This window comes from Sus scrofa, chromosome 9 (assembly GCF_054392235.1).
Source record: "Sus scrofa isolate SSC_HxYL_T2T_F1_AM1 chromosome 9, Sscrofa_HxYL_maternal_Yorkshire_Landrace_v2.0, whole genome shotgun sequence".
In the NCBI taxonomy this organism is placed as follows: Eukaryota; Metazoa; Chordata; class Mammalia; order Artiodactyla; family Suidae; genus Sus; species Sus scrofa.
The window spans coordinates 44,873,869-44,899,101 of NC_139391.1; the positions used below are offsets into that span (position 1 = coordinate 44,873,869).

Genomic DNA, 25,233 nt, shown 5'->3' on the forward strand with positions numbered 1-25,233 from the left:
GCTGCATTTTGTGGGGAGTAGGGGGTGTTAAGAGGCTGTGAATGGCAGGGGGTCCCTGGTTCTACCATTTACACCCCAGCCCTGCTTTGGGGTTTCTGACCGGAGTGAAGGGATGGAAGTGGTCCCTCTTCCCCGGGAGCCCTGACGGTGCGGCCTGGCCTGCTTCAGCGTGGGACCCTGCCTCACACCATCCCCCCTGTTCCCCACCACAGCCACCTGGAGGCCCAAGTTCAGAGGAAGCAGGACTTGTTGAAGGAGCTGGCCTTAGAGGAGAGTAATGCTTCCCCACAGTTGGAGCCCGACCTCCGCATTGAGGACCTGAGGAAATCCCTTGGGCCGGTGAGCTTCCCTGTGCCTTGGTAGGATCAAAGTGGCTGGGCTTGGGCAGGGCTCCAGGAGGCGGAGTGGGGCGTGGGGCCCCAGGAAGAGTCCTCGCTCTATTCTGCATAGGGCCTGAGCATCTTCTTAGCCTGCCTAGTCCCTCTTCTCCCTCAGCCAAGTTATATCTGTAAGTGAACAGTGCCTAGCGGCTGGTAATACTATTTCTGTGTCTGGGCCACTAGGAGGGGCTTCAGGGTTCTTGGAGCCTGTACTGTATCTGATGTTGTTACATTCAGTGGGTCTTTTCTACCATGTGTCCTCAGAACCAGACTAAAGCGTTATCCTCTTCCTTCTGCCAGAGCAAAGAGACCAGCTTGTCCTTGGACAGGTGAGTTCCAATAACCTGTCTTATTTTGGGTTGAGGGTGTCAGGAGCAGATAAGCGAGTGCCTACATCACAGCGTCGGGTGGACAGAAGTGTGACAGCAGTTCCCAGTGGGGCCTGGTTGAGGAAAGGGGGCCTGGGGGACTGAAGAATCTTCTCTGATAAGCCAAGGTGCCCATGGTGATCACTGACACAGCACCTTGGCATCCGCTGCCCTCCACCTGAGGGTTGGGCTGAGGGGAGTGTCTGGGCTCTGGAGGCTCCAGCGCCATCTCTTTCAGAGTCAGGGTGGGAGGACTCAGTGCAGCAGGCCCTGCACCATGGTAGCAAGTGGCAGCCTCCCTCTGCTCTGTCTGGCCCCAGGCTCATAGTCTGAGCTCAGGATGGGCATCTGCTGGGGTCGTGGTTATGACTTACACAAGGGTTCTGAGTGTGTGTTTCCCCTCCACCCCCCTGCCCTGGCCTTTCCCCCTCAGCTTCCAGCACTACCTCTCTGCCGAGGGGCTGGCCCTCCGCAGCGCCAAGGAGTTCCTGGTGCGGCAGACGCGCTCCATGCGGAGGCGGCAGACGGCTCTGAAGGCCGCACAGCAGCACTGGCACCATGAGCTGGCCAGTGCTCAGGAGGCAGCCAAAGACCCGGCAGGCACCATGGCCCTGGAGGAGGTCAGGAGGCCTGGGACAGCTGGCAGCACACCCTCAGCTGATCATTCTGGGGACTCAGGGTCACGAAGGCTCTAGAGTCACTGGACAAATCCAGGGAGACAGGACAGGAGATGTGTCCCCGTGAGGATGGAAGTACCTTACCTTTCCCCAGTGATGCAGTCAGTGAGCTTTCTCTAATAAGAAGTCATTAGGTCCTCACCATACCCGTGGGTGATGTGCCGAGTAGGAGCAGTAGTAGTCCCTCCCTGGGTGAGGAGGACAGCAGTTCCGTGGCTTGTCCGTATTCCCTCCTACTCGGCATAAGCCTGAGTTACTGCTCTGATTTCCTCTTCTGATACACTCGTCTGCAATGAAGAGGCAGACTTGGTGTTCATTGTTAGCAGGGTCATAGATGTCTCTGCCATTTGAGGGTCTTGGCAGAAGATCTTGTCTGGTCCCTTAGAATTCTGATGGTGCTCAGAGCTGGTGAGGGAGCTCGGGTCCCGTGGCGGCTGAGGCTCAGGGACGGCAGAGGGCGGCCTTCCCTGTCTTTGCTCTGCTGGGGCCCTGCTGATGACGTGGTAGTAATGGTAGTTGGAACAGTGATACTGTTAGCCATTGGGTTAACAGTAACCATTTGAGAATTTCCTAGGTGTGAGCTTAGTGCTCGGCCTGTGACATGTGCCATCTCATCTACTTCCCAAGACCATATAAAAAGGAGTATTTCTTTTTTGGATGACTATCCAGACTAAAAGCTAAGTCATCTGTTCAAGATCACTCACCCGGCAGGGCAGAGCAGGGCCTCCGGTGTCTGTGTGGTTTGTCACCGTCCTTGTCCTTCCCTGTCTCCCTGGCTGCAGGAGACCAGGCACCTGGATGAGATGAGGTCGGCCGTGCGGAAGGGCCATGACCTGCTGAAGAAGAAGGAGGAGAAGCTGCATCAGCTGGAGTCGTCTCTCCGGGAGGAGGTGCAAGCCCAGCGTGGCTGCGGCCTTCCCCTCTGTTCCTGGGATTCTGGTCCAGTGTCAGGCAGCTGGGCCTCTAGGGCCCAGGGCTGTCCGTGGGCTTAGGGCTTCTGGGCTGATGAAGAGGGGGGCGGCTTCAGCTTTGAGTTTGTTGAACGCGTCTGGGGGTTGGATATCTGTGCCAAGGGGGCCTGAGCTGACCTGAAACCTCTTGCTGAAGATTCTTGGAGAGGACTGGCTCTGGCCCTGGGTGTCTGAGGAGAGTCAGGAAGAGGCTTCTAGAAGGTTCCCTCCCTTCCCTGTGGCCTGGCAGACTTTCCCCTGGGTGCACTCTGGGGACGGTCACAGTGGGGAGTGCTTCCTGTGGGGTCCTGGCGGCCCTCTTGCCTCTAGCTTTGGCGGCTGAGTTCTCTTAGTCTCGCCTGCAAGACAGCCTCTATGACGTGCCTCCCCCAGAACTTTGGGTCTGAAGAGCCTACCTACCAAGTCCTAGGTCCTCATGTGTCATGAGGGCAACGGGCAGAAGCAGAGGGCAAGTGCCAGGCCTCACTGCTGCTTCTACGTGCCAGGATGCAGATGAGGACATGCTGAGAGGAACCCCCGCCAAGAAGGTGGTAACCTTTGACCTCAGCGACCTGGAAGACGGGAGCAGTGAGAGTTCCGAATCTTGCTCCCTGCCTGGCCGTGAGTGGTAGGGGAGGGCCCAGGATCACGTGGGGAAGGGAGGTGCAGCCCCCTTACTTCCGCCCTGCAGCGGTGAGGCTCTGGGGGCTGGTACCTCAGGTCCAGGTATCGGCAGGAGTGGAGCCCTCTGGGTGGCAGCACACAGGGCCAAGGGGCTCGTGGAGCCTGAGGCACAGAGCACTCATGGTGAGAACAGCATCCCCCTTATGCTGCTTCCCGTAGCGCCCTCTCGGAGACTTCTCCATCTGCCATGCTGGCCTGCTCTTGCCCTGGAGAGGCCCCCCTCTCATGGCCAGCTTCCCATCTGGAACACAGAAGCCCTGGGCCTTTTGGCTGGAGGAAGGAGGGCGGGGGGCCAGTAGGATGAGTAGTGCCAGCTGGGCCTACACCCTTCCAGGGCCCCGAACCTGAGTCCTGCCCTAACCTCTGCCTCTTCTCTTTCAGCCGGCCTGACCCCGCGTCCCACCCTCCCTAACAAGATCCACTACCTGAGCAGCTCCCTGCAGCAGATCAGCAGCCAGCTCAATGGTGTCCTCAGTGTGCTGGGCAGCCTCGACCCCGAGTCGCCACTGCCTGTGCCACTCTCAGCCCAGGCCTCCAGGGGCACCTCCGTCCCCTCCTCCCCCTCCCTGGCCCAGGTCTCAGCCTCGCCCCTGGCTCCACCCACGCCCACCCAATGGGCCTGGGACCCGGGGCTGGGCCCCAGGCTCTCCTGCTCCGTGGCTCAGTCTGTGGACGACTTCTTGGTGGAGAAGTGGCGCAAGTATTTTCCGAGTAAGCCTCCCTCTGGGCCATGCACTGATCTGGGCTCAGCCTTCCTCCTCTGCCCACCCCTCTCCCCCTGCTTTGGCATGGCCCCTTGACGCTGTGGGTCCCTGGGAAGAAACCCTTGCTGTTGGCCCAGTGGCGGGAGGCCCTATGGATCATGGTAGTTTACCTGATGAGGCCTTTATCATGGATCCTAGAGTTCAGCAGAACGTAAAATCTCACTCTTGTCATTGTCACAATTGCTGCCATCTTTGTGTTAAATTATGTGCCAGGCCTTTTTATATATATATATGGTTTTTCATTTAGTCCTTGTAATAACCCTCTGAGGCTGTAATATTTATCCCCACTTTACAGATGGGGAAACAGACTCCAGGGTACCCAGGGAGTGAGTAGCAGACTGGGCTTTGACCCCATGTCTCTGTGATACCAGGGTTCTGCTTGCAACCCCTTGGCTGTATGTGGCCTCCCTCCTGGTCTTATAGCCCTGCTAAGGAATGTGAAAAGCCATAAAAACAGTTATCTGATGGGAAAAATGACATCTCCTGAAAAGTAATTTAAGTTTTAGAAATAGGACAGTTCTTGTCTGTCTGCTGTTTCTCACTTCCAGCCTCAGAAGCTTTTTCTGTTTTTGTGTTGGGGGCACTGCCTTGCAGTTTCTGGGGGAAGGCAGGTGGCGGCTGGCTGGGGTCTGGCCCAGCTGAACCACTGCCCATTTCTGAACGATTTCCTCCCACTTTCCCAGCTGGCATCCCCTCCCTCAGCACCGGCCCCGCCCACCTGGAGAACAGGCTGGGGTATGTGTCTGCCAGGTAAGCCTCCCTAGGGGTGGAGTCCCAGTGCCCCTCCACAACCAAAGAGGAGTCCAAACCCCCAAGGTCCCAGTTGGGGCCAGGCTGGCCTTACCTGGCCCAGGCCTGTGAGGGAGTTGCCCTGTGGCACCTCAGGGAGAAATCAGCTCCTGGTGGGAAGCTGCCCCTTCCAGCCCTGGAGTGTGGCCTTCGTCTCCGCCTCTGACCTTTGTCTGCTTCACACGGATCCCTTCTTCCCCCAGGCCCGCTGAGCAACATCTGGAGTGGGAGGGAGGTACCCTGTGGGGGGGACAGATGGGCAATTATTTAAACCTGTATTATGTTCCTATTCATCTTCTTCCTTGCCAAGTGCACTCCCCCCCCCCCCCCCCGCCAATGTATCAGTGCTGGCCCCCAGTCCTAAGTACAGCTCTGCTTACCCTTTGGCCAATATGGGAGCTGATGCTGGAAAGGCGTTTGAGTGGATAGCGAGGAAAGCTTTTGCTGAGGAGATGAACCAGGAACAGGCAGATATGGGAGCCTTGATGTCAGGAGCATTCATCTGGGGTTGGGATGGAGGGGTCCGTCCCCTCCCTTCGGGGAACGATACTCATCATCCCTGAGGAGTCCTTCATCCCAGAGGGTCCTTCGTGCCTTGCTCAAGGGATCCCCTTCCTCCTGCACTCCTGCTTCCTCTCCCCTCCCCCAGTGAGCAGCTCCGCCTCCTGCAGCGCCCCCACTCCCAAGTCCCCAACCTGGGCAGCACCAACTTCCAGCACATGCTTGAGGCTAACCGAAAGTGGCTAGAACATTACAAGGAAGACCCCAAGTTGTATCCTTTTAGCTGCTTCCCCAACTCCAGTCCCGTCCTCCTGTAACTGCCAGGGTAGGGGGGCTGTCTTGTGTGTGGGCCCTGGGGAGTCCAAAGACGACCTCGTTTGGCCTTTGACCTTTCCCTAGCCCTGCTCAGCTGACTGCAGAGTTTTCCTTTACCTTGTGGCCAGACATCTCTTCTCCTCAGTGCCCAGGCCGACAGCTGGTTCCAGCCTCCTGCAGCTGGGCCTGGATGAGAACAGACTGAAGGTGTATCGCTACTGAGGCCCTATGCCGCCGGCAGGCAGCCTGGCCTCTCCTGCACCCAGACCACGTGCTCGAGGCACTGCCTGCACTTTATTCCCTCTGAAAAGCATCCTCCTGTCCCCCGCTTTGCTGCTCATCTCACTCAGAATGTAGAGGAACGACAGGGGCCCGGGAAAAAGGGACGGCATGACTGGAATCAGCTGCCCCCGAGACCATGTAGCATAGCTCGGGCTGCCCCGGGGACTTTGTGAACTCCTGGCAACTCGGACCTGCGGTGGGGGGACGGGGCGCTTTTAGGAGGCAGCGGCAGCGGCACCAGAGGAGCTGCCTACCGAGGCCGGGGGACTCCCTCGGGAGCAGTGTTGGGCTCTTGGACTTGCAGGGCCTGCTCAGGACTCTCAAGGTCAAGTGGGACCTTGGGTGTGATCCTTAATTCGCCAGAACAGAGGCCCCCAGCTGGAGGACCAGGCCCTCTCTTTTCAGTACCTCAGCATTTTTCTTTTTCTAATGTCCCCTTCCTTGAGCGCTCTGTCTCTCCTATCTCAGGATCGGGCCCAGAGTTCTGCGGGAGGTTGCTGGAGGCAGGCCAGGAAGTCTTGCCACCTGTCTGCTGGCCCTGGGCTGTCCTCAGGGGCACTCCCTCCCCTGCTAGATTCTCAGGGCTCAAGCACCCAACTCTCAGGAAGCCAACAAGCCGTAGGAAGACTGGGACAGCCTCTAGTTCCCTTCTTGGCCCACCTTGGGGGTGTTCTTGGGTTGTTTCCATGGATCTTTGCTACCCCCACCCCATCCCCCTGCCACCCCTTCTTGGAACCTGTTCTGAAGGAGGTGAGGGACTGGGCCTGGCTTGGCGGGACGGGATCTTGTGCCAGTTGGAGCCATTCTGGCACAGCACCCTGCCGTCCCACTTCCCATCACCAGGCTCCTGAGGGGACTTGCAGGGGATGTCCAATATCTATCCCATTGTTTAAATAAAATGCCCCCATTTTTCTTGTCTTGAAAGCTGTGGGCTTGCCCCTGCCTCTTCAGTGCATAGAAGCCACCTCTCCAGCAGCCCTTGTTTCTTTGCCATGGATCCAGTTGGCTTGTTTACCCCTCAGATACTTTTTTGATGTCAGTCCACCACATAGAAGGTCCGTTTTGTTATTTGGTTCATCCTAATGTGTTACAACCGACTCTGGTGACAATCCTGTGTTTTCTACATCGATTAAATCTCTGCAGGTCCATTTGCTACAAGGCAGTTGTTTGAAGGTGTCTCTCTCTCTCTTTTTTTTTTTTTTTGGTCTTTTTAGGGCTACACCCATGGAGGTTCCCAGGATAGGGGTCGAATTGGAGCTGTAGCCGCTGGCCTACATCACAGCTCACGTCTGCGACCTACACCACAGCTCACGTCAATGCTGGATGCTTAACCCACTGAGCAAGGCCAGGGATCGAACCTGCATCCTCATGAATGCTAGTCAGATTCATTTCCACTGAGCCACGATGGGGACTCCAAGCTGTCTCCTTTTTGAAGGCCTTTGCCTTCTCCTTAAGAATATAGAGGGAGGGAAATTAATATTCACAGAGCACCTAGGGATTGGATCTAATCATCACAACAAACGTGACACAGATAGTTTTGGTTCCATTTCTGTGGATGCAAAAACCAAAGCTCAGAGATGGTTTAAGTGCCTGAGCCCTGCAGAAAATAGCTAGTTCCCTACAAGTGCAGAGACTCACATCCCATCCCTGGGCCCCCAGAGCTCCCTGCCCCTGTCAGAAAGGGCTGACTGTCCCTCTTTTTGCCCCTCCCCAATCCCCCACCTACCAGCCCGAGACGCACTGTGCCATTTCCCCAAAGGCCACATGGCATTGTTTTCCCAGGCAGACAAAGTCCTAAGCTGGCAACATTAGGTGAGGGTTTTTCTGCTCCAGTGGTGTGGATACCGCCTTGGATTTGTAGCAAAAAAATTGCTAGAAGAACCGAGAAAGCCATGTTTTATGAACTCGCAAAAGAAAACCGACTTAAAGACCAAGCGTACAAACAAACCCAGCCTCCTCTGTGTCCAGTGTCCAAGCCGCTCTCAGGAAGGGAGGGAGGAGACCACGAGAGGTGCCTGCGGATGACCTGCTCAGCCCACTCGGATCTTATGGTGGAGGAAATGGCCCAGAGAGATTACAGGAGAGGCCAAAGGTACAGTCTGTGTGGCAGAGGTGGGACCAGATCTGAGCAGTCCTGACACCGTGCCTGGGGTTTCAGGAAAGAGTGTTTTTAAAAACTGTTCACATGCCTCAGTGTTCAGTTGGTACAAAAGTCAGTCCATCCCTGGACTGTATCCTTGAAGGTAACAAATATACCGGTTCTTTCTGGAGCTTTTATGCAAATACAAGAAAAAATGGAGACTGTTCTGATCTCTCCCTTTTTACTGGTGGGGTAAGGGTCATTACTACTGTGGGCATCAGATAGTTTCCCAGAGCCCTTCTGTGAGACTGTTTGTTGCTGATTTTCTTAAGGGGCCATCATTAGGCATGCTGGTTGCCCCCCTACTGTGAAAACTCCCACACAGAATGGCAGCAGGGAACCTTAGGACACCTGGGTTTACTTTTGACTTTGACACCTACAAGTGCTATGACCTGAACAAGTCCTTTCTGGACCCTTGTTGTCACTGGTCAGAATCTCTAAACCCAAATCCACACTCCAGAGATGAAGCAGGGTGGTGCTTCAGCTTCGGTGACAGAGAAGTCTGGCTTGGGTGGGGAGCTGCCCTTATCCAGAGAGGGGCTGGAACCCCTCTGGTGTCCTAAGATAGGGCTCAAGTGGAGAGGGGTGCTGGCAGGGGGTTGCCTGTCCTACTAGCAGCTTCTTTGTGGAGGCAGGGAAGTGATGGTTAAAAATGGAGCATCTGCCATCACCAGTGTTGATGAATTGCAGAGTCTCCTGTTCCTCCTTCCCTTTTGCATCTCTGACCTACCTCTGCTGCCTCCCGCATTGGCTTTGCCATCTCCAGCAGGCATTTACACAGAGGGCCCAGTGAAGAGCAGGGTAACACCCATTGTCGTAGTGGAGGAGAGGGACGTTTGCTCTTGGGGGCCCTGTCTAGGTTTAAAGGCAGAGGAGGTGTGAATCAAAGTTTCCCACTTTATCTTTTCTGTACCTCTATTTTCACATATGTAAAATGGGGTTAATAGCAGTACCTATCCCATAAAGTGGTTGTGAAGATTAAAGAAGTTAATCCATACGAAACTCTCAGAACAGTGTTCAACACATAATAAGGGAATTGGTGTCACCAAGATGGTGACATAGAGTGTTCCTGACTTTGCCCTTCCCCCTCCGTCTCTCCAAGAGCAACTAACAACTGTTCATGGACAGGACACCACTGAGAAAATCCCAGGACCTGGGAGCCAGGCTGAAGCACCCCTGGTACCACAGATAGCCAGACACGCTGCATTAGAAGGATAGCAGAAGTGACCACATGCCAAGCACATTGACCTTCCCCCAGGCCAGCACAGAACCACATGGAGAGGTCTCCCCTGAGCCTGTTTTTCCTCCAGACAGAAAAGAAAGCCCTGGGGCGACATCCAGCATTCCCCAACATTTTAGGTCGCTTCATGGGACCCCTTGCTTTGGTTTTACCCCACTTGGATTGCAGGGGACTCTGGGGATCAACCACTGGGAATCAGATAGTGGGGGAGGGGCTTCCAGCACCCACCAGCAGAGCCCAAGGAGTAGTCCCAATCTGTAGATTGCTCATCTGCAGAAGCAAGTCATTGGTGCAGTGTGACCAGGGAACTCGTCAGGGTGCAGGTCTGCATGACTCAGATCCTCAAATGAGTTTTGCTGGCTGTGGAGCCTAGTCAGCTCACTTCTAGGCAGAAGACCTGAGCCATATCCCCCCCCAGCTGTAGAGTATGCCACGTGGTCCCTTCTGACCAGAAAGCCTACTAGAGGAAACCTAGGAGTTGTCCAAAGTGGGCCTCTAAGTCCTGTGCAGGTGGGAGAACAGATAGCCCTACCTGCTGCCAGTTGGCTGTTGGCCCACCTGACAGGAAGGGCTGCTGAGAATACGTGGAGGCTGCTGTGTAATCCAGCAATGCTTGAGGCTAGAGGCAAGTGGGCAGAGCAAAGCCAGTAGCCTTGTTGGGTCAGGGAGCTTGGGGCACAGGTAGGCTTGAGTCAAGGCCACAGAGAGCCTTAGTGGCCTTGGAGCTGTTCTTCCACTTTACCTGAGCAGAGAAACTTATCTGTAGCCCCACTTAATGCTGAATCTAGACTATACACCACCTGAGAAGTGAACCCTCCCAGAGCACACGAGAAGCTGCATAGGCCATCCAACAGGGGCACTTGGACAGAGGTCACAGCTCATGGCCTGTCCTGTCTCACCTGATCAGGATATTCAGTGCACTCTTGCCCTATTTGGGTCCCCAAACAATGAGTCATGCAGGCCCTGGGGCCTATCCTATTGCCCCACCAGGGCAGGAAAGCTAATTCACAGCCCCACCTGCTGCTGAATATAGCACCCAGTTCTGAGTGCGCAGGAAGCCTGATCAGAAAATTCAGGCAACTACAGAGCCTGTCCTATAGCCTCATTTGAGTAGGGAACCAATGTTTGGATAACATTCTTATCCAAATGTTCTTGCCAGTGGCACCCCCTTCCAACCTCAGAGCTTAAAACAGTTGCCTCACACAAAAGTAGACCCTCGTAGCAGGCCCTACCTGCCCAAGGACATTATCAGCAGACACATACAGAAACTTAAGCTGAGCTGACAGGTCTGTCTCTGCCACAGCAAACTTGCTAAGTCTAGAAGAATAGACCACTTACTCAGATGGAAAGATACCAACATAAGGAATGAGGATCATAAGCAATCATATATGAGACCACCAAAGGAAACTAATAAAGCTCTAATAAGCTGATCCTGGACAAGTGGAGATCGATGATCTGTCAGACAAAATTCAGAATAATGCTCTTACAGAAGTTTTGTAAACTACAGGAACACACAGATGATAAATGGAATTAGGAAAATGATGCATGTACAAGTTCAGCAAAGAAATAGAAATCATAGGAGTTCCCATCGTGGCTCAACAGTTAACAAATCTGACTAGCATCTATGAAGAAGCTGGTTTGATCCCTGGCCTTGCTCAGTGGGTTAAGGATCCGGCATTGCTGTGACCTATGGTGTAGGTCACTCATCTCAGAGCCTGTTGCTGTGGCTGTGTTGTAGGCCAGTGGCTACAGCTCTGATTGGATCCCTAGCCTGGGAACCTCTGTATGCTGCAGGTGTGGCCCTAAAAAGACAAAAGAAACCTTAAAAAAAATCCTAGAGCTCAAAAACACAATAGAAGTATTCAATAAATAGTAAACAATAAAGGCTCAATCATGCAGAAGAAAGAATCAGCAACCTGGAAGATATAAAATTTGAAATTGTAAAGTCAGAGGAGAAAAAAAGAGGAGCTAAAAAAAAGTGAAGAAAGCCTTTGCAAATTATGGGACACAATGAAAAAAACCAATATTCACATAATGGGAATTTTGGATTCTGGAAGGATAAAAAGAGAAATGGATAGAGGGTATATTTAAACAAAAATGGCTGAAGATTCCCAAACCTGGGGATAGAAATAGACATCCAGATCCAAGAGAACCTCAAATAAGCTGAAACTGAATAGGGCTACACCAAGACACATTATAATTAAATTGTCAAAAGTCAAAGAATTTTAAAAGCAGCGAGAGAAAAGAGGTACACATAAGGGGATCCCCACAAAACTTGAATTTCTCAACAGAATCTTTTCAGATCAGAAGAGAATGGGATGACATATTCAAAATATTGAAAGAAAAAACCTGTCAACCAATAGTACTATACACCGTGAAACTGAAGGAGGGATAAAGACTTTCCTGAACCAACAAAAGCTAAGGGAATTCATCACCATTAGCCTTGCCTTACAAGAAAGGTTTTTTGAGTGGAAATAAAGAGTCTAATTAACATAATAAAAACACAAGAAGCCAGTGTAAAATTCAGTGGTAATAGTAAATATAGAGTCAAAGTTAGATTCAGTAATATGGTAATGGCAGTACATAATTCACTTACAGATCTAGTTTAAAAGTTAAACAAATGGGGGAGTTCCCATTGTAGCGAAGCAGAAACGAATCCAACTAGGAACCATGAGGTTGTGGGTTTGATCCTTGTCCTTTCTCAGTGGGTTAAGGATCTGGCATTGCTGTAAGCTGTGGTGTAGGTTGCAGATGCAGCTCAGATCTGGCATTGCTTTAGCTGTGGCGTAGGCCAGCGGCTATAGTCTGAATAGACCCCTAGCCTGGGAACCTCCATATGCCATGGATGTGGCCCTAAAAAGACAAAAAACAAAAACAAAAATAAAAAAAACCCCAAAAAACCAAAGAAAACAAAAACATAAAAGTTAAATGTAGTAAAAGTAACCATAACTACAATAATCTGTTATAAAATGTGTAAATTTTAAGATCAATAATTAAAATGTGAGAGGGAAGTGAAGTACAAGTGTAAAGCTTAGAAATTCTATTGAAGTTATTCATTTAAAATATGGTGTTAGATTTTTTTTTTTTTTTTTTTTTTTTTTGCCATTTCTTGGGCCGCTCCTGTGGCATATGGAGGTTCCCAGGCTAGGAGTTGAATTGGAGCTGTAGCCACTGGCCTACACTAGAGCCACAGCAATACAGGATCTGAGCCATGTCTGCAACCTACACCACAGCTCACGGCAATGCCGGATCCTTAACCCACTGAGCAAGGCCAGGGTTCGAACCCGTGACCTCATGGTTCCTAGTTGGATACGTTAACCACTGTGCCACGACGGGAACTCCTGGTGTTACAATTTTAAGATGTTTTATTTAAGCCTCATGGTATCCACAAGGGAAAAACCTATAGTAATTACACAAAATAACATGATAAAGGAGTCAAATCATTTTGATACTGCAAGATGCCAAAGCACACAAAAAGACAGTAGGATAAGAAACAGGGAACAATGGATCTACAAAACAAAACAGTTAACAAAATGGTAATGGTAAGCCCTTACTTATCAGAACTTTAAATGCAAATAGATTAAACTGTCCAATCAAAAGACAGAATGGCCGAATAAGTAAAAATAAGATCCAATGATATGCTGCCTACAAGAGACTTGCTTTAACCTTAAAGATACATAGACTGAGAGTGAAGGGATGGAAAAATGTTTCAAGCAAATTGTAATTATAACAATGACAACAAAACAGAGATACTTATATCAGAAAAAATAGATTTTAAAAATGGTAAAAGAGACAAGATCATTATATAATGATCAAGGGACCAATATATCAAGAAGCTAAAACAATTGTAAATATCTATGTGCCCAACATTGGAGTACCTAAATACATATAGCAAAAGCTGGGCGCTAAAAGAAATAAATAGCAATACAATAATAGTTGGGGATTTTAATATCCTACTCTCAACAATGGCTAGATCATCCAGACAGAGAATAACAGTGGATTTGATTAAGACTATAGACCCAAGTGGATGTAACAGACATACACAGATGTTCTTTCTTACAGCAACAGAATATCATTCTTCTCAAGGGCACATGGAACATTTTCTAGGATAGAGCATACATTAGGTCACAAAACAAATCTTAGAAAATTCAAGAGACTGTAATTATACCAAGTGCTTTCTTTGACAACAATGGTACAAAAGTAAAAATAAGAAAAGGAAAAATGGAAAATTCATAAATGGAAATTAAACAACACTCTCCTGAACAATCAATGGCTCAAAGAAGAAATTGAAGGGGAAATAAAAGAGTATCTTGGGACAAAATAGAAACACGAGGACTAGAATCAAGATGACAGAGGAGTAAGATGTGGTGTTCACCTTCTCCCACAAACACATTAAAAAAAATCATCTACATCTCTTTTTTCCCCCTTTTGTTCTACCCAGTTATGGTGGGTTTTTTTTTTTGCTATTTCTTGGTCCACTCCCGAGGCACATGGAGGTTCCCAGGCCAGGGGTCTAATTGGAGCTGTAGCCACCGGCCTACACCAGAGCCACAGCAACACGGGATCTGAGTCGTGTCTGCAACCTACACCACAGCTCACAGCAATGCTGGATCGTTAACCCACTGAGCAAGGGCAGGGACCGAACCCGCAACCTCATGGTTCCTAGTCAGATTCGTTAACCACTGCACCACGACGGGAACTCCTTTTTTTCTTTTTCTTTTTTTTTTTTTTTTGCAGTTCTATCCAGTTATGTATAGAATGAATGGCAAGAAAAAAAAATTTACTGAACATTGGCAGAAGACCTTAAACCTCCAGAGAGGGCAAGAAACTCTCCACAAAACTGCATAGAACAAAAGGGAAAAAAAGAGGAGAGAGAGAGAGAGAAGGAATCAGGATGGGACCAGCACTCCTGAGAGGGAGCTGTGAAAGAGGAAAGGAACCTGCACCCTGGGAGGCCACCTAACTGATGGGGAGATCAGCCAGGACAGAGGGGGAATCTCAAAGCCTTGGAGAAAAGTGCACCGGCTGGACTGAGGAGGGAAAAGCAGAAAGACAGCCATACAGATCATTGGTACCACTGCCCCCAGATACCACAGCCTGAGACATCACTTGGGTGGGGCTGGGCACTGAGACTAAGGCTTTGGAGGTCAGTTCCAGGAAGAGAACTGGGGTTAGCTATGTGGAGACAACCTGAGGGGCTAAGGAGTGGTGCACCATGGGCCAGAGAGTGGAGTGCCACAGATGAGGGAGCATGGAAGAAGCAAGGTGCCATTGTTTGGGAGGGCAAGAGGAGGAGGGGTGGGGCACCATAGAAACATCTTTCTCTGCACATGTGTGGGTTATTGGGCAGAGGGGCGCCTCTTGCACAGGCTACTGGCAATGGGGGAAAACTGCTGCAGCTATCTCAGACTCCAGAGGTAGGTGTGGCCTGCCACCACCAGGGGTCCATGAACAGGAACTGCCTGTGGCCCCAGCCACCTCAGGGATCACTGCAGAGGAAGGCACTGCAACCAAGCACCACCCATTGCCCTCACTCCCCTGGGAACACACACTCCCTGCTGTTGTTTCTGCTAAAGGCTCTGGGCACTGTCTACACCTCCCTGAGGGTCACTGCCACTTCCCAGGGCCCTGTAACCAGGAGCAGCCTGTGACACCTCCCCGAGGTTCCTTACCACTGTCAAGGGTGCAGCTACCAGGCACTGGCTATAGGCCCTGTACATCGCCTCCATCTTCCTGGAAGCAAGCTCAGGACACACACCAGCACACCCCCTATCAAGGGGATACTAGATAATAGCCTTCACAGACTGAGGAAAGGAGACAGCAAGCGGCCTCACACCAAAGTCATCATCATCATCATCATCCCTCATAAACTACCCAGGGGCACTCTTGCATATAAATAAATCTACAAGATTATAGTAGTTGTTTTCCCTACTCACAGAATGAGAAAAATATAAGCAAAATGACGAAGCTCAGGAAGCATTCCCAGTTAAAAAAAAAACAGGAGAATTCCCCTGAAGGAGCAAACAAGGTAACAGACCTCTGCAGTCTAACAGACACTGAGTTCAAAAAGGAGATAGTAAAATACTGAAGAAATTAAGAGCAATATAAACAGTAATGCAGATTACTTTAGAAAGGAACTAGAAATATAAGGAGGAGCCAAGAAAAATTAGAAAATTCATTTGCAGAGATGCAAGCTGAGGTAAAGTCCTTGAAGAGCAGAATGAATAATGCAGAGGAATGAATAATGATTTGAATGATAGAATAATGGAACTCACCCAATCAGGACAGCAGACAGAAAACCAAGTGAAAAAACATGAAAGCAATATAAGAGATCTATGGGATAATATAAAGCAGGCCAGTCTTTGCCTAATAGGGATTTCACAAAGTAAAGAAAAAGAAAAGGAGATTTAAAATATATTTGAAGAAAATATGGCTAAAAAAATTCCAAATCTAAAGGAAAAAGATAACAAGGAAGCACAGAGGGCCCCAAATGAGTTGAACCCAAACCATCCCACACCAAGACATATAATAAAAATGGCAAAAGTTAAGGAGAGTCTTCTAAAGGCAAGATAAAAAGAAAGAATTATAAGGAAACCTCCATAGGGCTTTCAGCTGATTTCTCTACAGAAACCCTACTGTTCAGAAGAGGGTGGCAAGATACACTCAAAACTCTAAAAGGGAAAACTTTGCAGCCTAGACTATTCTTCCCAGGAAGAATATAATTTAAAATAGAGAAATAAAGAATTTCTCCAAGAAACAAAACTAAAATACAGCAATACCAAACCCATTCTAAAAGAAATACTGAAAAGTCTCCTCTAAATAGGAAAGAAGTAAAAAGACATAGGATGGAGGAAATCACAATTGGAAAGCAATCACTTAAATAAGCCAGTATACAGACCTAAAGGGAAAAAAAAACTATTTGTAAAAGCGATGATAAACACAAGGAACAAAAAAGGATATCAAAATCATAAAGGAGGGAAAGTAAGAAAATCTGGATTATTATTATTTTTAGAATGTGTTTGAGCCTACATGACTATTAGGCTAAAGCAAGCAGACATAGGTATGCATTAACTAACATACTTGAGAAACAGGGAAACCACAAATCAAAACCAAAAAATACATTCACAAAAACTAAAAAGACGACACAAGCATAAAATAAATCATCCAACCAAAAAAAAAAAAAAAAAAAACATAGAATCAACTGGAAAACACGGTTTAAAATGGCAAAAAATACATATTTATCAATAATTACCTTAAATGTCAATGGACTGAATGCTGCAATCAAAAGACATAGAGAGCTAGACTGGATAAAAAAAAAGAGCCTGCAATATGCTGCCTACAAGAGACTCACCGTAGGGCAAAGGATACATATAAATTGAAAGTGGGGGGATGGAAAAAAATATTTCATGTGAATGGAAATGACAGAAAAGTGGGAGTTATAATATTCATATCTGACAAAGACATTAAAAACAAAGGCCATAAAGAAAGACAAAGAAGGATATTAATGATAAAAAATCAGTTCAAGACACTCATCCCACTGTATATACCCCTAATATAGAAGCACCCAAATACATACAACAAATACTAACAGACATAAAAGGAGAAATGGATGGAAATACAATAATATTAGAAGATTTTTAATACTACACAAACATCAATGGACAGATACTCTAGACAGAAAATCAGTAAGGCAACAGAGATCCTAAATGACACAATAGAACAATTAGTCTTAATTGATATTTTCAGGACATTACATCCAATCCCCCCCCCCCCATATACATTCTTTTCAAGTGCACATGGAACATTCTCAAGGATTGAGCCCATACTGGGGCGCAAAACCTCAACGAATATTCTCTAACTATGATGGCATAAAACCAGAAATCAACCACAGTAAAATAAATGAGAAAAAATGGACTATAAGGAGACTAAACAACATGCTACTTAAAAACCAGTGAGCCAATGAGGAAATCAAAAGGGAAATTACCTTGAGACAAATGACGATGAAAACACAACCATTCAACATCTATAGGATGCTGCAAAAACAGTTCTAGGAGGGAAGTTCATAGTGATACATGCCTTCCTCACAAAAAAGAAAAATCTCAAAACAACTTAACCTACCACCTAAAATAATTAGAAGAAGAGCAAACAAAACCTAAAGTCAGCAGGAAGAAAGAAATCATAAAGATCAGAGAGAAAATCAATGAAATAGAGATTTAAGAAACTAGGGGGAAAAAATCAATAAAGCCAGGAGCTTATTCTTAAGAGTAAGCAAAATTGAAAAACATCTGGCTGGACTCACCAAGAAGGGTAGAGAGAGAACCCAACTAATGGCCAAATAAAATAAGAAATGAAGAAGGAGAAATCTCAATGGATACTGCAGAAATACAAAAAACTGTAAGAGAATACTATGAACAATTATATGCCAACAAATTTGACAGCCTAGAAGAAATGAACAATTTTCTAGAGACACACAGCCCACCAAAACTGAATCAAGAAAGAAAAATAGATAATTTGAATAGACCCATCACTAGAAATGAAATTTAATATTAATATTAATATTAATCAAAACACTCCCTACAAACACAAGTCCAGGACCAGATAGCATCACAGCCCAATTCTACCAAACATACAAAGAAGAACTTATACCCATCCTTCTTAAACTCTTCCAAAAGGTTGAAGAAGGAACACTTCCAAAGACATTCTGTGAAGCCACCATCACTCTAATACCAAAGCCAGACGAAGATACTACCAAAAAGAAAATTATAGGCCAATATCTTTCATGAATGTAGACACAAAAATTCTCAAAATTTGAGCCAACCAACCAACAACACATAAAAAAGATCATACAATATGACCAAGTGGGAGTCATTCCAAGTTCACAAGGATGGTTCAACATATGCAAATCAATGTCATACACCACACTAACAAAAGAAAAGTCAAAAGCCACCTGATCATCTCTATAGATGCAGAAAAAGCATTTGACAAAAATCCAACATCCATTCATGGTAGAAACTCTTACTAAAGTGAGTATAGATGGAATACATCTTAACATAATCAAAGCCATTTATGACAAATCCACAGCCAATATAATACTAAATGGAGGATGCTCCTGAGTTGGAAAAATTAATGTTGTAAAAATGGCCATACTACCCAAAGAAATCTACAGATTCAGTGCAATCCCTGTCAAATTACCCATGACATTTTTTTCCATAGAACTAGAACACACAATCCAAAAATTTATATGGAATCATAAAAGACCTGGAATTGCCAAAGCAATCCTGAGGAATAAAAACCAAGCAGGAGGCATAACTCTCCCAAACTTCAGACATTGTTACAAAACCATGGTGATCAAGACAGTGTGGTCCTGCTACCAAAACAGACATACAGACCAATGGAAGAGAATAGAGAACCCAGAAATAAACCCAGACACCTATGGTCCATTAATCTTTGACAAAGGAGGCAAGAATATAAAATGGGAAAAAGACAGTCTCTTCAGCAAGTGTTGCTGAGGAAACTGGACAGCTGTATGTAAATCAATGAAACTGGAACATACCCTCACCCCATGCACAAGAATAAACTCAAAATGGCTTAAAGACTTAAATGTAAGACAACACACCATCAAACTCCTACAAGAGAACATAAGCAAAACATTCTCTGACATCAACCTTACAAATGTTTTCTTAGGTTAGTCTCCCAGGGCAATAGAAATAAATGCAGGAGTTCCCATGGTGGCGCAGTGGTTAACGAATCCGACTAGGAACCATGAGGTTGCGGGTTCGGTCCCTGCCCTTGCTCAGTGGGTTAACGATCCAGCGTTGCCATGAGCTGTGGTGTAGGTTGCAGACGCGGCTCGGATCCCACGTTGCTGTGGCTCTGGTGTAGGCCAGTGGCTACAGCTCCGATTCGACCCCTAGCCTGGGAACCTCCATATGCCGCGGGAGCGGCCCAAGAAATAGCAAAAAGACAAAAAAAAAAAAAAAAAAAAAAAAAAGAAATAAATGCAAAAATAAACCAAGGGGACCTAGTCAAACGTTACAGCTTTTGCACAGCAAAGAAAACCACAAAAAAAGACAACCTATGGAATGGGAGAAAATAGTTTCAAATGATGCAACTGACAAGGGCCTAATCTCTAAAATATACAAACAACTCGTACAACTCAACAGCAAAAACAAAACAAAACAAAAACCTCAATTGAAAAATGGGCAAGAGACCTGAACAGACATTTCTCCACAAAAGATACAGATGGCTAACAGGCACATGAAAAAATGCTCAACATTACTGATTATTAGTGAAATGCAAATCAAAACCACAATGAGGTACCACCTTACACCAGTCAGAATGGCCATCATTAATAAGTCCACAAATAACAAAGGCTGGAGAGGGTGTGGAGAAAAGGGAACCCTCTTACACTGTTGGTGGGAATGTAAATTGGTACAATCACCATGGAAAAAAGTATGGAGGTACCTCAGAAAACTAAAAATAAAACTACCATATGACCCAGCAATCCCACTCTTGGGCATAAATTTGGACAAAACTTTCCTTGAAAAAGACACATGCATCCGTTTTTCATTGCAGCACTATTCACAATAGCCAGAACATGGAAACAACCTAAAGGTCCATTGACAGGTGAATGGATTGAGAAGCTGTAGTATATATATGCAATGGAATACTACTCAGCCATAAAAAAGAACAAAATAATGCCATTTGCAGCAACATGGATGGAATTAGAGACTCTCATACTAAGTGAAGTAAGAAAGAGAAAGACAAATACCGCATGATATCAAATATCTGGAATCTAATATGTGGCGCAAATGAATCTTTCCACAGAAAAGAAACTCATGGACTTGGAGAACAGAGTTGTGGTTGCCAAGGAGAAAGGGGAGGGAGTGGGATGGACTGGGAATTTGGGGTTAATAGATGCATTGGAATGGATAAGCAATGAGATCCTGCTATATAGCACTAGGAACTTTATCTAGTCACTTGTGATGGAGCATGATGGAGGATAATGTGAGAAAATGTATGTATGTGTGTGTGTGTGTGTGTGTGTGAGACTAGGTCACTTTTGCTGTACAGTAGAAATTGACAGAACACTTTAAACCAACTATAATGGAAAAAATAAAAATCATTAAAAAATAAAACTATCTGTTATACAATACGGTGACTTATTATAAAGTACATATTATTTCTCATAATTTTGCTCTACTTACCACCCATTTTTTGGGATGATGTATTAAACATTTGGGACTGAAATTATTTTGGTTTATATCCTTTTAATTTGGAGAGGCTCTGGCCACTAAGCCTTCTCAGATTCAAAAAAAAAAAGTATTTTTATTTTCTAAATTTCAGTGAAACTGATAAGACTCTGGCATTTTAATCATCAACAGTTCTGAGAATTTATTTATTGAGCATGTTTAAATGACTTTATTTTGCTATTAAATTATTATTTAATTAAAACTAAAACAAATTCTAAATGGAGTAAATCTGAAAGTCTTCCCACTAAAATCTGGAAAAAGATAAGGATGCCCACTCTCACCACTTTTATTCAACATAGGATTGGAAGTCCTAACTACAGCAGTCAGACAAAAGAAATAAAAGATATCCAGATTGGAAGAGAAGAGGTAAAATTGTCACTATGTAGGTGACATGATATTTATATATAGAAAACCCTAAACCCTATAAAAACTCCACACAAAAACTACTTGAACTGGTCAATGAATTCAGCAAAGTAGCAGGATATAAGATTAGCATTCAGAAATTGCTTATATTTCAGGATACTAACAATACAATATTAGAAAAGTAAGATAGGGAGTTCCCATTGTGGCTCAAAGGAAACAAATCTGGTTAGTATCCATGAGGATACAGTTTTGATCACTAGTCTCGCACAATGGGTTAAGGATCCAGAGTTGCTGTGAGCTGTGGAACAGGTCACAGATGTGGCTTAGATTTGGTGTTGCTCTGGCTACAGCTCTGATTTTACCCCTAGCCTGGGAACCACCATATGCCAAGAGTGAGGCCCTTAAAAAGACAAAAAAAAAAAAAAAAAAAAAAAGGGAAAGATATCCCATGATCCTGGATTGGAAGAATTAATATCATTAAAATGGCCAAACTACCCAAAGCAATTTACAGATTTAATTTGATCCCTAGCAAAGTACCCATGACATTTTTAATGGAACTAGAACAAACAAGCCAAAAATTTATGTGGAACATTAAAAGATCCAGAATTGCCAAAGCAATCCTGAGGGGAAAAAACCAAGCAGGAGGCATAACTCTCCCAGACTTCAGACAATATTACAAACCTACAGTAATCAAGACAGTGATTTTGTTCTGGCACAAAACCAGACATACAGACCAATAGAACAGTATAGAGAGCCCAGATATAAGCCCAGACACCTATGGTCAATTAATCTTTGACAAAGGAGGCAGGAAGATAAAATGGGAAAACGTCTCTTCAGCAAGTGGTGCTGGGAAAACTGGACAGCTGCATGTAATCGATGAAAGTGGAGAACACCTTTATACTATGCAAAAAAAAAAAAAAAACAAACCCTCAAAATGGCTTGAAGACTTAAACATCAGACGAGACACCATAAAACTCCTAGAAGAGAACATAGACAAAACATTCTCTGACATCAACCATACAAATTTTTCCTTAGGTCAGTCTCCCAAGGCAATAGAAATAAAAACAAAAACCAATTGGACCTAATTAAACTGAAAAGCTTTTTCACAGCAAAGAAAACCATTAAATAAGCAAACAAACAAAATGAAAAGAAAACCTACCAAGTGGGAGAAAATAGTTTCGAACAACAAACAAGGGCTTAATCTCCAAAATATACGAACAACTCATACACTCAACAGCAAAAAACAAACAATTGAAAAATGGGCAGAAGACCTAAATAGACATTTCCCTAAAGAAGACATACGATGGCCAACAGGCACATGAAAAAATGCTCAACATCACAAATTATTAGAGAAATGCAAATCAAACCACTATGAGGTACCACCTCGCACCGGTCAGAATGGCAATCATCAATAAGACTACAAAAAACAAATGCTGGAGAGGGTGTGGAGAAAAGGAAACCCACCTACACTGTTGGTAGGAATGTAAATTGGTACAACAACTGTGGAAAACAGTATGGAGGTACCTCAGAAAACTAAAAATAGAACTACCATATGACCCAGCAATCCCACTCTTGGGCATATATCGGGACAAAATTTTCATTCACAAAGATACATGCACCCATATATTCTTTGAAGCACAGTTCACAATAGCCAAGACATGGAAACAACCTAAATGTCCATCAGCAGATGAATGGATTAAGAAGAGGTTGTACATAATACACAATGGAATACTACTAAGCCATAAAAAGAACAAAATAATGCAATTCACAGCAACATGAATGGAACTAGAGACTCTCATACCAAATGAAGTAAGTCAGAAAGAGAAAGACAATTACCATATGATATCACTTATGTGTAGCCTCTAAAATATGGCACAAATGGACCTATCTAAAGAACAGAAAAGCAGTTCATAGCAATAAGTGCCTACATTAAGAAGCAAGAAAAAAGGAGTTCCTGTCATGGCACAGTGGAAACAAATCTGACTAGGAGCCATAGGTTGCGGGTTTGATCCCTGGCCTTGCTCAGTGAGTTAAGGACCCGGTGTTGCTGTGAGCTGTGGTGTAGGTCGCAGACACAGGTCGGATATGGCATTGCTGTGGCTGTGGTGTAGGCTGGCAGCTGTAGCTCCAGTTTGACCCCTAGCCTGGGAACCTCCATGTGGCACAGGTGCAGCTCTAAAAAAAAAAAAAAAAAAAGACAAAAGACAAAAAAAAAAAACAAAACAAAACCAAGAAAGAGCCCAGATAAACAACCTAACTGTACACCTTAATGAACTGGAAAGAAGGGAATAATCTGAGCCCAAATTTAGCAGAAAGACAGAACTAGTAAAGATCAGAGCAGGAATAAATAAAATAGAGTACAGGAAAATAATTGAAAAGATTTACCAAACTAAGAGTTGTTTTTTTAAAAAGATAAATAAAATGAACAAATTTAGCTAGATTGACCAAGCAAAAAAGGGAGGGGACCCAAAATCACAAAATCATAAATGAAAAAGGAGACATTACAACTGATTCCACACAAATACAAAGGATTCTAAGGGGCTGCTATGAACAACTATATACCAAAACACACACACGCACACACAACTGGACAATCTAAAATAAATGGGAGAATTCTTAGAAACATTCTTAGAAACTGCCAAGACTGAATCAGGAAGAGACAAAGTCAGAATAGACCAATTACTAGAAAGTAGATTGAATCAGTAATAAAAAAAAAAAAAATCTTCCAATGAAGGAAATTCCATGCTAGATGGCTTCATTGGTAAATTTTACTAAATATTTAAAGAATTAATTATCCTCTCAAACTATCCCCCCAAATTTAAGAGTTGTGAATATACCCAAAATTATTTTGTGAGGACAGCATTACCTTTATATCAAAGCCAGAAAAGGATGCTACAGAAAAGGAAACCATGGACCAGTACCTGATGAATATAGATTCAAAAAGTTTTAATAAAATACTAGCAAACTGAGTTTAGCAGCACATTAAGTGAATCATCCATCATGATCAAATTAGATTAATATCTGAGATGAAAGGATGGTTTAACATATAAATAAATATGATGTATCACATTAGTAGAATGAAAGAAAAAAGTTGATCTTTTCAGTAGCCACATAACAAACATTTTATAAAATTCAACATTCATTCATGATAAAAACTCTATAAGGAATGTACCTCAAAATAAAAAAGGCCATTTATGAAAAGCCCACAGATAAATTCATACTTGGTGGTAAAATTTGAAAGATTTTCCTCTAAGATCAAAATAAGGGAAGGGTGCCCACTCTCATCACTCCTATTCAATAGAGGTGATCAGGCAAGAAAAAGAAATAAAAGTCATCAGAGTTATAAAGTAAAGAGTTCTCATTGCGGCTTAGTGGATTAAGAACATGACATCACGTCCATGAGGATGCAGGTTTGATCCCTGGCCTCGCTCGGTGGGTTAAGGATCTGGTGTTGCCTCAAGCTGCAGCATAGATTGCAGAAGTGGCTGGGATCCAGTGTTGCTATGACTGTGGCATAGGCTAGCAGCTATAGCTCTGATTTGACCTCTAGCCAGGGAACTTCCATATGTCACAGATGTGGCCCTAAAAGGAAAAAAAAAAAAAGAGTATTATAAAGTAAGAAGTAAAATTCTCTCTTATTTTGTAGACGACATGATTTTATATATAGAAAATTGTAAAGACTCCATCAAGAAACTATTAGATCTAATCAACAACTTTAGTAAAGTTGCAGGATACAAAATTAACATACAAAAAATCAGCATTGTTTCTGCATGCTAATGAGTTATTTGAAAATGAAATAAAAAGATCCCATTTATAATGGCATCAAAAATACTAAAATTCTTAGGAATAAACTAAGGAGGCAAAAGATCTCTATTTTGAAAACTGCAAGTCACTGGTGAAAGAAATTGAGGACGACACAAATGAATGTTCATGAACTGGAAGAATGGAGTTAAAATGTCAGTACTACCCAAAACCATCTATAGATTCAATGCAATCACTATCACTTCTGTATATTTTTTACAGAAGTAGAAAAAAACACTGAAGTTTATTGCAACCACAAAAACATTGAATAGCTAAAGCAATCCTGAGAAAGAAGAACAAAGCTGGAGGCATGATGGTCCCTGATTTCAAACTGTGTTACAAAGTTGTAGTAATCAGAGCAGTATGATACTGGCATAAAAACAGACAGATTAATGAACAGAATTAAGAGCCCAGAAATAAATCCAAGCTTATAGAGTCAACTAACATTTGATAAAGGAGGCAAGATTACTCAACAGAGAAAAGGTAGTATCTTCAATAAATAGTGCTAGGGAAATTGGATATTCACATGTAAAATAATGAAACTAGACCCCTATCTTACACTACTCATAAAAGTTAATTCAAAATGGATTAAAGACTTAAATAGAAGACCAGGAATTATGAAACTCCTAGAAGAAAATATAGGAAAAAACTCCTTGACATGGGCCTTGGCAATAATTTTTTGGGTATGATATCTAAAACATAGCAAAAAATGAAAAACAAGTAGGAC

At 44.8% G+C, this 25,233-nt stretch overlaps 1 protein-coding gene across 50 annotated transcripts in view; it reads left to right on the forward strand.

Moving 5' to 3' along the window:
- CEP164 (centrosomal protein 164) overlaps nt 1-8,005 on the forward strand; it is an 82,719-nt gene extending 74,714 nt beyond the window's left edge. For 25 of the 50 annotated variants that reach the window (XM_084976175.1, XM_084976183.1, XM_084976191.1 and 22 more), the window contains 9 exons: nt 213-339; nt 681-709; nt 1,182-1,368; nt 2,208-2,315; nt 2,882-2,996; nt 3,441-3,770; nt 4,507-4,573; nt 5,262-5,384; nt 5,557-6,868. In XM_084976175.1, coding sequence (XP_084832301.1) covers nt 213-339; nt 681-709; nt 1,182-1,368; nt 2,208-2,315; nt 2,882-2,996; nt 3,441-3,770; nt 4,507-4,573; nt 5,262-5,384; nt 5,557-5,650 — 1,180 coding nt within the window. In that variant the 3' untranslated portion in view covers nt 5,651-6,868. Of the gene's footprint in view, nt 1-212; nt 340-644; nt 710-1,181; nt 1,369-2,207; nt 2,316-2,881; nt 2,997-3,440; nt 3,771-4,506; nt 4,574-5,261; nt 5,385-5,512; nt 6,869-6,924; nt 7,320-7,678 lie in introns of those variants that run through there. The other 25 variants (XM_084976174.1, XM_084976180.1, XM_084976189.1 and 22 more) reach the window with 6 other exon arrangements.
- Nucleotides 8,006-25,233: the final 17,228 nt, after the last annotated feature.